A 13,219-nucleotide genomic window follows, 5' to 3' on the forward strand; every position below is an offset into this window, starting at 1 on the left:
CGTCCACCCAGAGATACTTCCCATGAGGGCGGTGGGCTGGGGACAGCCTCCACATGCGTCTCACCCCTTCCCCCTTTGCTGCTGCTGACTGGCCCTCCGAGGCCACGGCGGATGAGGGAGCCCAGGAGGGTGACGGGCCAGACCCAAGACGGCGGGTCGAGGAGCAAGGGCCGGAGAGGCGAGGAGCTACATCTGCTCTGCACAACCCGGGACAAGGTTTTCTCTGCGGCATGCCAACTCCTAGAGCGGCCACCTCTGGGAACACACAGAAAGCTGTGCTCTTCCACAATCACAGCAGCCACACTCCAGAGGGCACAGTGAAAGGTGGTGCTTTCTAACGCACGGCAGCGTGATGCGCCCCCAACGCCTACTCGCAAAGGAAAAGCGGGGCCCAGCGTGGAGCCAGTGTCGTCAACAGCCGGCGGGCAGCGGGTCAAGCGAGGCCGTCCACCTGCCTTCATGACGGCCTGGAAACCGAGGCGGCTGGTTTCTAAGCGGCTCCTTCTGTCGCCACACCAGCCGGGTGCAGGCAGGTTCGGGGATGACGCAGGACTCTGGGTGGCACACGGCGCGCTTTCCCAGGAACCCGGCTTGCAACAACCCCCTGCGTCCTGCTGGTTCATTAACCGTTGCCTCGGGTGACCTGGAACCCCGGGGGCCTGGGGCAATGTCTCATCAGCCACCTGGGACAGGTAATAACGAGGGTAAACATCGCGGCGGGGCTCCCAGGGCCGTAAAACCAGGTTTCCTTTCAATTCCACCCCCTCCCGGCGAGGAGACTCGGGCTCTCAACGAAACGAGCGGCTCTTGGGGCTCTGTCCTGCCTCGGAACCCGCTCGGGTCACACGACCAGATTTACATACACACGCGCGGACAAGTTGGGCCCTGCTCGTGAAACGGGCTGCAAATTCAAGCCGTGTGGGAGGACTTTTCTCTTTCACCTGTCGGGCTGGAAGCGCCCTTCGAGGCTGGGAATCGAGTGGGAGCACGGGCGTCCCTTCCTTTTTAAAAGTTTGCGTTATGTCACTTTGCTTCTACGTAAGACCTACGTTAGGACCTATTTTCAAAAGAAACCTGAAGAGGACTTTTTTATGAGAAAAGGTGCAAAGAGCAAATATGTGAAAAGCGTTGGTCCTGCAGTGAGCCGTCACTACGGGGGCAGGAGGGCCTGCTGCGCTCCTTCCCGGGACCCCTCTGGGCACCGCGGTGTCCGGCCGCCAGAGCTCGGAGCTGTGTCCGTGAGCATCTGGGCGTCACCTCAATGGACTCTGTGCGTCCGTTAGCAAGTTGTGTCCTAAGAATCAGAAAAGCCCAAGAGAGGTGATTTTTTTAGATCTGGGAACACTCAAAAAAGTTCCCATATAACTAACTTAGTAGTGATCGTTTCTTTGCTGTATGGCATTTGGCTCACAGAGTTGCCATCCTACAGGCACGTATCAGGGAGGGGCCAGCGTGCCCCAGGGGTGTGCTGGGGGGGTCAGTCCTCCACGGGGTGGGGGGCCTCCCCACGCCTGCCCTGGCCAATACTCACCAGAGCCTCTCCACACACATGTTTGTATGGTCCCTCTTTGTACCCTTCCCAGAGGCTTTGAGCCAAAATGCAGGAGAGAAGCTCCCAGAAGCACAGAGTGCCCCAGCAGCCGCCCACTTCCACGACCTGCCACAAGTCGGCCCTGGGCTCCCGTGAACCCAGATCCCTCAGAAAGCAGAAACAGGCCTCCCCGGGGATAGAGGGGTCCCGGCCCACACCCCCTTCCGTCTGTAACCCGGGCCCTTGTTGGCTGGGGACGGGGTCTGCACCCCCCACAGTGCTCAGAGCCGCCCCTCCCCGCCCCGCCCCGCCCCGCCCCGCCCTGTTCAGTCTGGTGGAGGCTTGGTCGCACCTCACTGCTCCAGGTCACTCTGCCTTTCTTATTAGAAACGCAACAGAATGACTGATGGTTCAGTCGCAGGTCAGCTACTTCTGGGTTCATATTTAACTACCAGGTTACTTATCAAGATCCATCCCCAAAGGTCCATATTCTTAGGAAAGCCCAAGGACAGCCTGCTGCTCACTCGCCCGAACACTCGCAAACATTAGGGAATTAAGTAGAGCTCATTTCATTTCTCCCCCTTAATGGTATTAGCCAACATGGGATACGTAATGTTTTTACAAAGACATGGTGGTCTTGACTTTTTTCCATTCGACTGGTTTTTATTCGTTTGAGCACTTTGTGTATATAAGCAAAATCAGCAAAGTAACTGAGCAAAACAGCCTGTGTTTGGGCCCCCCCGGGGTCAGCGTGGGGCTGGCCACAGGAACAGTGGCAGGGGCGCCCACACCTGCGCCCAGGTGCCCGCTATGAAGCACCCCAGGTGTGCACGCACAGGTCTTCAAACAGACCCACGTGGCAGTGGCCTCGCCTGCCGGGGAACACTGCCTACTTTAGGTATTTGCCAGCAGCACACAACCTTGAACACCCAGACCCTCGACATTTATCTATCCCAGACAAGTATTATATGGCGCTACTGACACGAGGTGCCTGGAAGAGTCCAATCCATGGGCTACAAGGGTGGCTCCAGGCCGGGGCAGGGGTCGGGGGTCCATGTTTCATGGGGACAGTGTTTCTGTTTGGGGAGATGAGAACGTTCTGGGGATGGACGGTGCTGACGGCTGCACGACAACGTGAGCACACGTAACGCCACTGAACTTCAACTCAGAGGCGGATAAAATGGTACGTTTCATGCTATTTCTCCGTAATACACAAGTGAGTCAGGTTTAGAGGTTCCCCTGAATTAAAGGGAGCTGCCATGTAAGGCGGCGGCCCCCAAACCAGGCGTCCCCCCGGAACTCAACGCAGATACTCCAACAGAAGCGCACACGCCGATGCTCACGGCAGCACGACTCGCAGCCACCAGAAAGGTGCCCAACTGTCGGGCACCTGTCGGATGGAGGCACCGACCGAGGAACAGCCACACAGTGGGATATATCTGGCCCTAAAAAGGAAGGATGCCCCGACGCAGCTGCAACGTGGATGAGCCTCGAGAGTCTTGCGCTGAGTGGAAGAAGCCAGACAGAAAGAGCCGCGCGCTGCGTGACGGTGTGCACACGGCCCGTCCGGAGTGCGCGAGCTCGGACGCAGGAAGGACCTCGGTGTGGCCGGCCCCAGGGCCACGGGCAGTGCCTGCTTAATGAACGCGGGGTTTCTTCTTGGGGCGATGAAAATATTCTGGCATTCCCGCGTGCTCATGGTTGTGTAATACTGGACGTGTACTAAAGTGTACACTTTAAAAAGATAATTGATAAATTTTGTGTTCCGTGAATTTTACAATCCCATGTGTTTGATGCCCAGATAGTGCCCTCTACTTAAAAATACCCCTCTACCGAAAAGACAGAGCATGCAAGAGAAAAAAGCAGCAAAGAAAATGACAATTAGTAGAAAAAAATTTAAAAAGTCAATATTAACATATAGAAATGATGCTACCCACAATCCAGGAAGCGCACACATGACGTGAGACAGAATGGACGCAGTGTGAAGAGGTGCCAGCAGTGCGTGAGACCGCCGGGGGTGGTGGTAACCCCGCGCCCCTGCACGGCCCCCGTGGGTAGGGGAGGGAGGACTGGGGGGAGCCCGGGTGCCGGTGCCGCCCATCCCGGTCCCTGCTGCACTACTATCCTGCCCGTGGCATAAGCATGGGGTGTTCGGGGGCTGGGGGTGTGCAAGACAGAGCTACAGACGGACACACGCTCGCTCAGGATGGGCACAGGCTGTGGGGAAAACAGGGTGGTAGGTGAGGAACCCCCCACCCCGGGTTGGCAGTTCCATCTCTCTCTGTCTGGACGAGTGCATGAAACATGCAACATATGAAAAACCAGAAATGACCTTAAAGGTCAAGTATTTTTGGTTGTCAAAATTCATTATGGTTCATTGGGAGACTCCAATAAACGTGAAAACCCTACGTTTGAGGCATAAGCAATGACAGAGAGAAATGTCAACAATACGGTAAATACGATCCCGTGGAAGTACACACACACACACACGTGCGCACACGGCTTACACACTAGGAGACGACAGGGACACACTTCAAACATAAGAGCTTCCCCAGCTCCAGTTATTCAATAATTAACGATCAGAGAGAGGTTCTTCACGCACCGACGTTCCTTGTGAACACGGCAGCGCCCGGGTCTGTGGGGACCCCTGTGTGCGGGACCCCTAAAGAGGAGGCCGGCGCCCGGGAAGTGTGGCATTTGCCCTGCTCCCCTCTGAAGACCAAGCAGGAGCAGAAAAGAGTATTTCTGGGAAGAGATACAAATCCACAAGGACGAGGCTGCGGAAGGGCTGGCGGCAGGTCTCCAGCGGGGAGTCTGTAGGCTGCAGGGCACGGGGGAGGGAAGGGCCCGACGCAAAGGCCGTGGCTGCCACCGGGAGCCCCAGATGCAGGCGCTCTGGCAGCGCCCCTTACAGGGTCAACCTACACTCCCTGAGGGCTCGCGATGCCCGTCATGAGGCCGAATGCTGACGGGCTCCCGATACAAAGACATATTGGCCAAAAATGAAAACAAAAACAAAAACAAAAAACACCAATGAGAGCATCCCTGCCCATGGATGGAGGTGAAGGGATGCACACCTGATCCCAGAACCGCGGCCGGGACAGGGACTCTGGCCGGCGCTGGGGCTTCCAGTGTCCTTCTCCCCCCATGGTGCTCCCGACTCAGCGAGTGAGTGCTGCCCTGGGGCGCGGAACCCCGTGAACCTGGCTGGGGAGAGGGTGCTCCTGGAGAAGGCGGCTGTACTGCTGGGCCCCGTTTACGGCGTGCCCCCCAGTGTCCATTGCCTTGGGTCCACATCAACCGTCACTTTGGCCTCCAGACTTGTCTTGGCCAGCGGGCAAACAGCCTCTGGGATTTGGGCTGCTGCTTAAGACATACTTGCCCTCCGGTGAGCGTGGAACCCTGAAACCAGCAGATACTCCACCGGCCCCTAAGGGCCTGCAGCCACCAGCCCAGAGGGTGAGGCCACCCCCGCAGGCGGCTCAAACACCCCTCAGCAAACCAAAGGACAGCCGTGCTAAGTGTCGAGCCTGGGGGTTTGTTACGCAGCAGCAGCTAACGAAGACACTACAGGGCAGTCTTCAGACCCTTGGAAATGGCGGCTGTCACCCCTCAAGCAGGAAGGGCCTCCTGCCGGCTTACAGGAGGCGACTCTTGTCCTCTGTGCATAAATGAATGCTGAAATCACCAATCCTGATCTGAAGAGGTACCACCGCCAGATTTCAGGTACCTTAAGACATAAAAAGCATGTTATCGCATCGTTACCCTTAAAAATCACGCGCAGCCCAAGAACCACAGGACCGGGAGCCCCGAGTGTGACCAGCCTCTGCCCACAGTGAGAAGCACTTACAGGCTCCCAGGCTGCAGGACGGGATTTCCTCGGGGACACGGAACCAAGCCGATGGGAGGGGGAGAGAGCCAAGAGCTGAACCAAAGGGCACGCGGTCACTTGGTGTGTGCAGCAATACGCTCCACGGACGCGAGAACGGGGGCCCCGCACAGTTCTCTGATCAGAGTGGCCTGAGGACCTGGGGGCGCCCAAAGCGGCGTGTCTGCGGGGGCCTGAGGGTGCAGGGGAAGGGACTCACGCCCCTGCGAGGGCGACATCGCCACACGGGGTCTTTACTGGAAGGGCAAGGCCGGCCGTGTAGAGACGGGAGCACAGGCCGGGCTTTGATAAAATTAAAAAAAAAATTAAGAATAGCGCCACTAACTCCCAAAGGGGCAAGTCTAGCTAACAGTCTTCTAATCACGTAGGCAATTCCAGCTGATGAAACAGTCAGTGGTTTTCTGGGCACAAACACGCGCGGCCCCCACGCGCACGCTCCCCTCTGCCCCAGCGATGCCGCTCGCCTGGGACCCTCTGGTGCGGGCAACTGAGTGACGTCCAGGATGGAAGGGGACACGTGCCTGGGTCAGCCACAACCAGCAGGGTCTGCGTCACGTGCAAGTGCCACATGGAGCTCGGGGACCTTAGGCAAGATCGTACTTACCCCAAGTTAGCAATTTAACTTGTATTTTCAAGACTATTCCCTTAATTACAAAATCCTATGCAAATTCACTGATGATTCAATGACACAAATCAGACTGTGTGTTCAAGAAGCCTGACAAACCGCACTGCCAAATGTCACCCACGACGTGAAGGCTCATGAAGAGCGTTTCAACATCCAAACGGAAGCCAACTGACGTTTCGGCACCATCAGAGGGCAGACCGCCTCACGACCTCCATTTTACGTGAAAAAAAATGAAACAAATGACTGAGATGCAGAGAACATGTAGACTTGGGATTCTCCCTGTGATTTTGAGAGCCAGGCCTAGAGCTACACCTGTGGGCCCTCACCTACGGGGGGGGGGGGGGGGGGGGGGGGGGAGGTGGCCTCAACTGTAGGGGCGGGGCCACATCTGTGGGGGCGGGGCCTCATCTGAGGGGGCCTCACCTGTGGGCTCAGAGCATCATGGGGGTGGGGGGGGCGGCGGGAACTCACCTGTGGGGAAGGGGCCACACCTGTGGGAGGGAGGCCTCATCTCTAGGGGAGGGGCCTCACCTGTGGGGTCAGAGCCTCACCTGGGGGGGTGGGGACTCACCTGTGGGGGCAGGGCCTCATCTCCAGGGGCCTCATCCAGGTCGTGAGACCATGTGTGGGGGGCCATGTCTGTGAGAGCTGTTTGTGGGGCTCCCCACACCTCTTAGAGCACCAGGCCCCGTGGGTGAGGGGTGCTCCTGGGAGACTCCTGGTGAGGTGCACCCCGACAGCCAGATGCTCCCCGCACAGGCCCTATGGCACCTGCTCTGGAGCTTGCAGGTGCTGATGTGAGGACTCAGGAGAGAGACTCTTCCATCTGCACTCTTCCAGGGACGTAAAGCCCTGAAGCGCCACGTGGGGCCAGGGGTCGGGGAGGCCGGCCCCGGCAGGTGGGAAGCCCGGCCTCGTCCTGGGGCAGCAGCACCCACCCCTCTCAAGGGTTTCCAGTTTCCTGCTTCCTGGTCGACCCGACGCCCCCTCTCACACCGGGGCCTTGTTTATTTCTCAATTTCCCATTTTCTAGTGAAAGCTACAAATTCAGCGGACACGTACGTCTTCCTCAAATATCAGACAGCCACGGCCGCCAGTTAGGGCACAGTCTTGCAGCCGTACCCGCGCAGGGCAGGTGGCGGCGCCCGAGTTCTCAGCCCACCTGGGCCAGATGAGGGGCCGTGTGCGGGGGCACACCGGGATAAAGGGCTTTGGGGGCACACGGTGCCCTGGCCTGAGAGGGGTGGCCCGGGCTGGGTACAGGAGAGCCACGGGTCTGCTTGCAGGGCGGCCCCAGGACAGAATGCAGCGGGCAGCCCTCTGCCACGTACCAAGAAGCCTGGGGCGAGGCCGCTCTATGGGCTGCAGGTGGTCAATGGGAAGAACGCCAACGCCCGGGACTTCCGGCTGGCGAGCATCTCTCGAGGCCAGCCTCGGACACTCTGCTCTCCCCGGCCCGGACACCGGCCAAGCGTGTGGGACGGCCCCCAGCCGGACAGCAGCCCCCGGAGGCCCACGTGTGGGGCAAATGCGGGGCATGGCACCTGCTCCCGTGGGCTCCCAACTGCTCCACCCCAAGCCCAAGAGCACTTGTGTAAGAGCAAGGCATGACGATGGCTGCTGGGGGCCGGTGTGCCCAGAGGCCGGCGCCGGCAACATGTGTTACACAGGACCCTGGGCTGCCTGAACTCCAGTCGGAACCACAGGGCCTGGACTTGCCGCAGCTCAGGGACCCATCCCCACCCTGGCTTGTCCTGCGCCCACCCGAGGAGGCCAAGTCAGGGTGACGGCAGCAGAGGCAGCTACGGCAAAGCTGAACCCCCAAAAACCCAAAGCAGCGGTCAGAACTCCCAAGGCCCAGGGCGGGCCATGCAGCTTCCCTGCAGCTTCCCCACACATGCTGCTCCCGTGAGGCCCGAGGACAGACTCTGGAAATGTGCCTTTGAAAGTGCGCACACGTGGCTCAGCGTCCACAGTGGGGACTGGGAGCTGGTGCCAGGCCAGCTCAGGGGCATACGAGGCCTGGGACGCAGCCCGTGGAGCCAGGTGACAAGGCTGGAGGCCTCGCCCAGGGGTGGTGCCGGGGAGCCCACGCACGGAACCGACCCCCCAGCCCTGGCACGCCGACCTCTCCCTCCCGTCTGCAATGGAGAGCATGAAACGAATCCTTTGATCGGTAAGCTACAGACCAGGAAGGGGGGAGACCCTGCGATGGGAGGAGCTCCTGGCTGGACGCAGACACAGGTGCACCAGATTCTGCAGCGCCCGGCTAAGGCCTGAAGAAGCCAGAGCTCAGCAGAGGGCGTCTGCCCAGGGGCCGCGTGGGGCTCCATCGAAAGGCCGTCCTAGAAGCATCCGGTGGCACAGCGAGCAGGCTCTTAACCCTCACAGTGGTGCCGTATCACACAAGCCACTGAGCACACGTGGCCACGTTGTGCCTGAAACTCAGCTGGTCCAGGGGGAGATGCGCTCCACACGTACGGCCACAGCAGTTTCCAAGACTCAGGGCGAACGAAAGTTCTAGTACCGACTACACGTTGAAATATCTCGGAAATGTGAGGTTAAATGAGATATATCGAGACTGACTTTACCTTTTCGGTAGCCAGGCTCCCTGTCTCCTGGTATCAGGATGTGCCAGGGTTGGGCTGCACGACCAGTACAGTAAGGCAGGGCAGGGGGTCCGTCCCTTCCAACCAGGCCACGGGAGACACTCGGGCTACACGGTGGGGGCTTTGTTGGTCCACGTTTGTGGGCCTGGACGTGGTCCCGCAGCCCTGGCCACGGCCTCACGAGGGGCCCCGAGTCACGGCCAGCAGCTAGGGAGCCCCTCGTTCTGACCCCAGAAACTACGAGATAATGCCTGTTTCTGTGTTAAATGGCTAAGTTTGGGGTATTTTGTTACAAAGCAACCGGTTACTTATACAACCTGGGCTTTCCTGCTTTGTTTTAGGGTGGCTACTGGACAACGTAAGATCACCTTCATACTTTTAATCTGTCCTGCCTGGATCTAAGGGATGGGGTGCCTCTACTTGGTTCTAAATTTATATTTAGATTAAATGTAAAAGCAAAGAGAACGTTAGTATATTTTTCTCAATTATAAAGACCAATGAGAGAAACTAAGACAAGACAAGAAAAAAAAAAATCACGATGCTTTATAAATACACCACCCCGGGGTGGTCGCTGCTAATATGCTGGTGCTCGTGCTCACAGCTAATTTTTCTGTTCGGGGGCACAGCTTGTATTTTTGGATGAAAGCAGGTGACGAGCACGCCCCCCCCTCAAGTCCCGCTCCTGCGCCGTGACTTTCCCACGAGGTGCCGCAGGTCGTGTGGCTGCCGGGTGGCCTGGTCTCGGCACAGCGAGGGGCAGCCCGTGTGCCACTGCGGCATCGCGGCCGCCGGCCCGGAGCACGCCTCGGCAGCAGCACGGGGACACCGCCAGGACCCGGCACACGGAAGGCTCCCGCGGGGGTGCAGGGGCCCCGCCAAGCGACTTACTTTTATGTGCTCGTGCAGCTGGGCCTCGTGCTGCCGGGAGAGCTGCTCGTGCTGCCTCTGGAACTCGGCGATGAGGATCTGCCTCTGGAGCTGCTGCTTCTGCTTGAGGGCCAGTAGCTCCTGCTGCAGCTGCTGCTCCCGGAGGGTGGGCTCCGCCACGGGCAGCGCAAACTGGTGGTCCAGGCGGAGGTCCATGGGCACCGCCGGGGGGGCGACCTGCAGAGGCAGCGCGGAGGCCACATCCACTGTGGGAGAGAGCACAGCACAGAAGCGCCGGTCACTGCAGCGGCACGGCGACCCCCGGCCCCTCCCTCCCCGACACCACTGCGAGGGGTGCCCGGGGCGCTAGGGTGCATGGAACCCTCGGGCTGCCTCTTCCCCCTCTCCCCCAACAGGCTCAACATGCAGGACTCGGGGGCCTCGAGGCCTTCCGTTCCTCAAGTGCAAGATCACAGAAGCGCGTGGCAGGTCAGCCCAGGACACCCGCTGGCACGGCCGCCCCCCGCCCGGGAGGCCCCGATGCGCCCGAGGCCCTCCTGACGTCATCCCTGCAAGTCAAGGGAGGGAGAAGAAAGGAAGGGCTCTGAAGAGCGCGCCAGCGAGGGGAGAGGCAGGCCGGCCTGTGCTCGGGCGCTCGGAGCTGCTGGGCTCCGTGTGCGGCCCGCGGGGTCCGGACAGACGGCGGCCAGCGTTTCCACGGGGAGGCGGGCGCCCTCGGCCACCAGGCTTCCCCGCCAGGGGCGCGCCGGCCGCCCGCACCAGCCTCAGCAGGCCCTGCGCTTCCGCGCCTCGCACAGAAGGGGCTTTTCCTCCTGGACCAATGTGCCCCCGACAAAAGCTCAAGTGATTTTGATTAGAACCAGGAGCTAAATCAATCTTAATGGCTGCACATCAATACCAGAGCACAGTGAGGGAAAGCACGCAGCCAGTTTTCAGCGGCGGCCACCACGTCACCGGCCCACGCGGTGCTCCCTTCCCGGCAGGGTCACATCTGCAGCGCACAGGGGTGCAGAGGCGCGGCCAGGGGTGCCGCCAGGGACACGCTGTGGCCTTTCTCACACGTGCCATGAACAGCCCCCAGGCTCTGCCCACATAACCCCTCCGAGTTCCAGGGGCAGCCCAGCCACCTGCTCCTGCAGCACACGGCCGCACACAGGCCCCCGAGCTCCCCGGCGTTCCAGAAAGTCCCCCACAGCCTGCTCGGGGTCCACTTCCTCAGGGGACACGGTCCAGACCCCAGAGCCGGGGGCAGGAGACTGCGGCCTCCCCTCCAGGGAGCTCAGCCCTTGGGTGGGAGACACACGCAGCAGACACGGGCCACCAAGGACCAGCTCCCTCTGAGGGTCGGGCTGCGCCGTGCACCTGACCTTGCTCCAGCGTGTCCGGGGCAGCCCACCCACGGGCCCTGAGACCACGCGGCCCTCCGGTCCCAGCCATCACCTCGTTCCTCGGAAGCCCGGGTTCTGCAGCCTCACAGCCCAGACTTCCTGGTTAAACGGCCCGAGGGGACCCGCCCCCCAGGACGGAGCATTTCTGTGGTCACGGCCCAGGTAGCAGGTGCCACGCTGGCTGCTGTGATGAGGCAGGGCAGGGAAACCCCCGGTCCTAGTCACCCGGCCCCTGACCCCAGCGCCCTGGATGGACACGGGGTCACAGAGCCCACGAGGCACAGCGCGAGGGCAGAGTCCTGGACGCCGCCGGGGACGAGGCGTGGACCCGCAGGCCCCCAGACAGAAGCTCGGGGTCTCCCTCCCCCAGGACCCGAGGCCACTCCCGCTGCTCCCCTGGCCTGGAGCCCCCGAGGCCGGGACCAGCTCTACTCTGCGGCGCGCCTCACCCCGACCACAGGGGATGGAGGGAAGAGACGGAGCCGCCCCGAGGGTGGTCGGGAAGTACGCGGGATCCGACCATCTTAACGAAGTATCCGACTCTCCGGTCCCTGGGCCCCGATGGCCAGGGAAGAGGTCAGGGTCTGCTTATCTTCCGTTTCTTCTCCCCGTCGGTGAAACGCGACCCCCAGCCGTGTGCACGTATTTCCAACTGAGTCTCGGGCTTCACGTGTCAAGACGGTTTTGTGTGGTATTTACGGGAAATAAATCTACACAAATATACTGTTTTCATGAACAGGGAGCAGCAGCATCCCTCCCACACCCACCAGCGCAAGCTGGGAAAGACTGGATTTTATCAATGTCCTTTCTTTTCTTGAGCACTTTTAGTATGAAATATCAAAAAAAAAAAAAAAAAAAAGGAAAACCATTTGAATAGCACCAGCTTTATGAAACCTCACTACTTCCCCCACTTGCTCCAGACTTTCTATAAAGGAATAGACACGAGGGCAGGGAGGACCGGGCAGCGACCATCGGACAGAAAGGGGAGCAGGACTGGGCTTCCCCCAGAACCCGGCACATGCTCTTCTTCCTCGTTCACAAGCGTGTCGGGGCGGGATGACCGTGGCCGGCTGGTGGGCTCCGCCCTTGTGCCCCCGGGTATGGTGCGTGGTCAGGAGGCGGCTCCCAGGACCCGCCCCACACACGCAGGGACAGGGCAGACCTCCCAGCCCCCAGCCCGCCTCCGCTCTCTGAGGACAAGCCCGGCTGTGTTTCCGGGTGACGCACACACACACGGGCACCGGGCCACGCAGCCTGCGACCGCTGGAGCGAGAACAGTCCACCTGCCCGGGCGAGAGCGGCCCCCCGTGTGTCCCACTCCGCTGGCCTGGCTGAGCTGCAGGTTTCAGCCCAAGGACGAACCACGGAGGAGTCCCGAAATGAGCACAGCCCCCCCTCCCCCCCGTAAGCTGCATGGCTTCACCTGCCCGGGGCAGGCAGGTCAGGGGCGCCCCCACCCTAAGGGGCCACGGGCGCCCCGAGACGCAGGCCAGAAGCCCCTCTGCTGCCCACTTGGGCTTCCCTTCTCCTGATTCTATTGTACGCAAAGGCGGCCAGGGGACCACCAGAGACGTCTCGGGGTTAACCTCTTCAGACGCTCAATGTAAAAGTCCGTTCAAGCGATCCTTCGTGTTAACTTCAGAACTACGACAGGCAGAGCTTCTCTACGGACAGGTCCTCCGGAGGAGCCGGGGGCCGGGGCCGGGGCCGCTGCCCGGCGAGGAAGCAGCGGAGAGAGGGCCGACGGCACACGCGGGGAAGGGGCCACTCGGGGGCCGCGGCTCCCTGGCCCAGCAGGCACGGCGTGAGCAAGGGCCCAGAGGTCAGGGCGTAAGTGGAGGGTCCTGGGGACACAGGATGAGCCAATCAGGGCAGGGCTGGGGGCACGGACGGATGCTGCGGGTGGACGCGGGCCTGAGGGGGCACGGGCTGTGCATAGCCTCCACACACAAGCCGAGGTTCACCCCGTTCCCTCAAAGTCTTCCCAGGTTATCTGAGTCTGGAATCATGGGGGATCTTCCAGGGAAGCACCCCCTGGCAGCTCCCTCCAGCCCTTCCCGGGGGTGGGGGGATGCTGGGGCGGGGAGGGGCCGTGGATGAAGGGGAGGGGTGTACGCAGGGCTCAGGCGGCGAGGAGCTGGGCTCTGCTCATGTCACCAGGAGGGCACGTGGTCCTCACTGCGTCGTTTCTGCCGTATTCCCCAGGTCTCACAACGGGAGGCTGTACTGCCTCAGTTTACCACTCTGAAGTCTCAACTAAAACTCCCTTCTTCTGCCAAAGAGTTAAAC

At 60.7% G+C, this 13,219-nt stretch overlaps 1 protein-coding gene across 11 annotated transcripts in view; it reads right to left on the minus strand.

Moving 5' to 3' along the window:
- Positions 1–13,219, minus strand: part of HDAC4 (histone deacetylase 4) — a 274,710-nt gene that overhangs the window by 98,028 nt on the left and 163,463 nt on the right. For all 11 annotated transcript variants that reach the window (XM_072796919.1, XM_072796920.1, XM_072796918.1 and 8 more), the window contains one exon: positions 9,543–9,787. In XM_072796919.1, the coding sequence (XP_072653020.1) occupies positions 9,543–9,787 (245 nt within the window). The remainder of the gene's footprint in view (positions 1–9,542; positions 9,788–13,219) is intronic.

The sequence above is a fragment of the Canis lupus genome, chromosome 24 (assembly GCF_048164855.1).
Source record: "Canis lupus baileyi chromosome 24, mCanLup2.hap1, whole genome shotgun sequence".
NCBI lineage: Eukaryota > Metazoa > Chordata > Mammalia > Carnivora > Canidae > Canis > Canis lupus.